The sequence below is a fragment of the Nothobranchius furzeri genome, chromosome 7 (assembly GCF_043380555.1).
Source record: "Nothobranchius furzeri strain GRZ-AD chromosome 7, NfurGRZ-RIMD1, whole genome shotgun sequence".
In the NCBI taxonomy this organism is placed as follows: Eukaryota; Metazoa; Chordata; class Actinopteri; order Cyprinodontiformes; family Nothobranchiidae; genus Nothobranchius; species Nothobranchius furzeri.
The window spans coordinates 68013465-68016966 of record NC_091747.1 but is presented as its reverse complement, the minus strand read 5'-3'; the positions used below and the strand labels follow the sequence as shown (position 1 = coordinate 68016966).

The 3502-nt window shown below is 49.4% G+C and overlaps 1 protein-coding gene across 1 annotated transcript in view; it reads right to left on the bottom strand.

Moving 5' to 3' along the window:
• Nucleotides 1-1679: 1679 nt before the first annotated feature.
• The window catches only part of LOC107382372 (apoptosis-stimulating of p53 protein 2), a 46026-nt gene continuing 44203 nt past the window's right edge, over nucleotides 1680-3502 (bottom strand). Inside the window, exon 18 of the mRNA XM_054751861.2 lies at nucleotides 1680-1926. Coding sequence (XP_054607836.2) covers nucleotides 1885-1926 — 42 coding nt within the window. The 3' untranslated portion in view covers nucleotides 1680-1884. The remainder of the gene's footprint in view (nucleotides 1927-3502) is intronic.

Genomic DNA, 3502 nt, shown 5'->3' with positions numbered 1-3502 from the left:
CTTTTTCCCAAGTGTGAACACATTTACGTTTTAGTCTTCCAGCGTTTTGCCTTTTCGAACACATCAGAAGAAATCCTTCAGCTGGGTGGACAACACAGCATGACTCAGCTAAGCCCAGCAGCAGCCATCCAGGAACGCCACCATCAGGCACATTCAACGGGCCACGTTCCATTTCACACAAAACCGAACTTTACTGAGGACAAAGAATATGAGGGAACACGACACAGCTGCTGTAACCATGGTTACCGGTCGCCTGAACATAAACACAACTCTTGTCCCTTTGGCCGGTGCGCATTGAGGGTTGCTGCTTCCTGCTGCCGTCCCATTGGTGCCTCGCGGGGATTTAAACGACGCAGCTGATGAAAAGGTTCTGATCTTATTTCGATGCTTCCACATTTCTTTGCAGCTGTAAACACTGAGTGTGTTCTCCACGACTGCAGAAGCTGCTGCTACTAGCAGGTAGCCGCACTGCTGACTCAGCATGTGTGATTGCTGACTCAGCAGCACCTAGAGCAGCCTGGGGTCGGTGGGATTGCTTCTCCTGCCCGTCCCTCTGGAGCCAGAGCGAAGGCGGCTGAGATTCCTTCTGACAATCCTTCCATGTTTCCAGAGCCTTTTAACTGGAGTTTGGACTAAAATGGAACATCAGATATATTTCTAATGAATTGGAAAAATCTCGATTCATTATTTAAGAGACATGTAAAACTCTGTCTGAAGCCCAGTCCAGCAGGGACGCGCGGTCCTCCACGTGTGTTGCAGGCGTCTCCGCTCCAGCAGGAGTAGAGAAACTAAAACATTTAGTCAGAAGTTACAGAAATGTGGTTTTGTCTTGTTCTTGCTATCCTGTCTTCTCCGCACGTCAGAGTCAGATCACCGATAACCCGTGTAGCTGCAGCTCTGACATCTGCCTGGCTGCTCTGGCGGAGCTCTCTGGACTGCGTCCAGCCTTCAGGGAGGACGGGTTGTTAAAAAAACACGATGACGACACAATCGAGTCTCTGAGGCTGCATGAAGACCTCGCTGTGAGTCAGTCTTTGCAGGGTCCTGTAGAGGTTCGTGTTAGGTCCATGACCATTTCATTCTTCACGACCAATGTACACTGGCTCATGCGGCCTGGAGTCATGGACACTGCCCTCTCTACCAAGCTCCACCCACAAGTCCAACGTGCAACCATAAGAACAAAACACTCAGACCTCGATGTGGGCTTTGTGGATCTAGCAGCGCCTGCTGAGCAGGTGAAACTGGAAAAACGACAATCGGTGCCGAAGTTCCCTCATGTCACTCAGACAGATGCATTTAATGCAAATCCAGAAGTTTCCGACATTTGTTGTAATTATGATGATTATGTCTTACAGCTGATGAAAACTCCACCTGCAGTATTCTAGACTGATGACTCCGGAACACCAGCAGAGGGTCCCTGAGCCTCTAGATGGTCTCAGTCGGAGCTGGAGTACTGACATAGATGGACTTCAGCACCAGATTCTAGTTTTTATAGTTTTTTTTTTAAAGGTCTGAAAACCTTCTGAAGGCTGTTCTGACTGATGACACACCCGGGTTGTAACCCCATCACTTCTTCAGCATCAGGCCAGTGGGAGGTGATCTGGGTCCAACGTGTTCCAAAGGAATCCTGCTGTGGTCAACATGACATCATTGGTTTGTGTACTAGGATCCTTGTGGGAATGTGTTGCAGATGTAAGGATCCTGACTAGGATGCAGGTGAGCGTCAGAGACGTGGAACATGGCAGGAGAAGGAGCGTAGCCGAGTCATGATGGAGGTTTTTTAATTAGTCATGTTCTAGCCGGTGGTGAAGTCTCAATCCAGCGAGACGAGGTCACGGGGATGTATGGATGGAGAAAGCTGCCCACACACAGACGGGCGTCTGGCTACGCCAGGCTCCTCTGGCGAGTCTTGATCCTCGGGTACAACTAGGGATCAAAATAAAACATTAGGAGAAGTTTAAAACCTCAAACGGAACACTGTAGTGTTAACAGACGGTGCACGGGTTGTTCAGTCCTGAACTCCAGCACAGTTTTCCTTACTTGCCCAAAATGAGGATTTTAAAAAAATTCCAAATTGCATAATTTAAAGGCACACTAAGTAAGTTTTGGCCTACTTTAACACTCTACCTCTCTGTGCGTTGCATAAATGTCTCCTCGGCCTTCATTAGCTCCTTCGGGAGGTTCATCTGGAATTGGAACAAGTCTAAAACATGCAGGAATCGTGGTGGAAGCACACTTCGGCGGGAGCACGTCGGCACGCCCAGAGACACGCTCTGGATCGCGTACTGAGGAATGTGAGTGTACATGTCTACGGGCTAGCCTCTTTACTGTTGACTAAATACTGGTAAATAATGACGAACGCTGGAGAAAACATCCTGAGAGCAGGAAGTGCATGACCACATGGAGACGCTGAAGTATGTTTAAACCCAAACATGGAAGTGTGTCAGGAGTTGGCGTTTGTGTGTGGGTTTCTGCTTTCGCCTTCAGGCAGCCACAGGAGGGCACTAGGGAGACGCTCATCACAGCTCCCTCTAGGAGCTGCTCTGGCAGGTGTGTTATCCACATACCTGCACTCCATGTAACCAACAGCAACCAGGAGGATGAAAGGAGAGGAGGCCAGTCATCCAGTGCCAGAGCGTTAACCTCAGTGGTAGCCTCCAGCCCCTGCCTCTGAAACCTAGCTCTAGTGTATTCCTGATTCTAGTTGACAACCATGATGTTAATCTTGTCCTCCTGGCTCCTCGGGCTAACCGGCTGCCTGTGGTGATTCCTGGAACCTTCTAAGTCCACCATCCACTCTAGACCCACCATCCTAATCTTCATTACTGGCCTTCCCCATCTCCTGAACTACTCCTGAGCTCCTGTTTACCTCCATCATCATCCTCAGCTGCTGTGCGTCTCCTGTCCACCCTCCAGCATGGTGCCGTAAGCTACATCTCATTCTTCTACCCAGATCCCGTTCAAAAGTTCCCTACGGTTCACCATCTATTCTACAGTTGCCCATCTCTGGACCTCACCTACTGTACCACCACTCCAGCTCCACCTCCCTCCCTGAAGTCCAGCTACTCCTCACCTTCTGTAAGCATCTACTCCTACCTGCTATTAGATGATCTCCTGCCCAACTCATCTTCTCTCTTGTTTTATAGTTTCCGGGTTCCTGTACCCGACATCCGTCTTCGCTGATTAGCTCCAGTTCCCTGCCTTCCATAACACCCAATTCTTAATAAATGTTCATATACTTATTCTGGTTTCCTGTGTGTATTCTCTCCATGTGGGTCAAACATTTGCCACGGATCATGACGTCGGAGCGCTGGGCGATTACGGCACATTACTCTAGAAGCTACGAGCAGCTGTGACAGGACCGGCAGGCGGAGTGAACAGCTTCACCGGGAGTCGTTACAAAGCTGGTTCGACCATTGTCCCAGGTGGTGATGAGACTCAAACGACGATTCGATGATGTGTGAGGATCAGTGTTGGGAGTAAAGCGGTATGAAAGTAACTA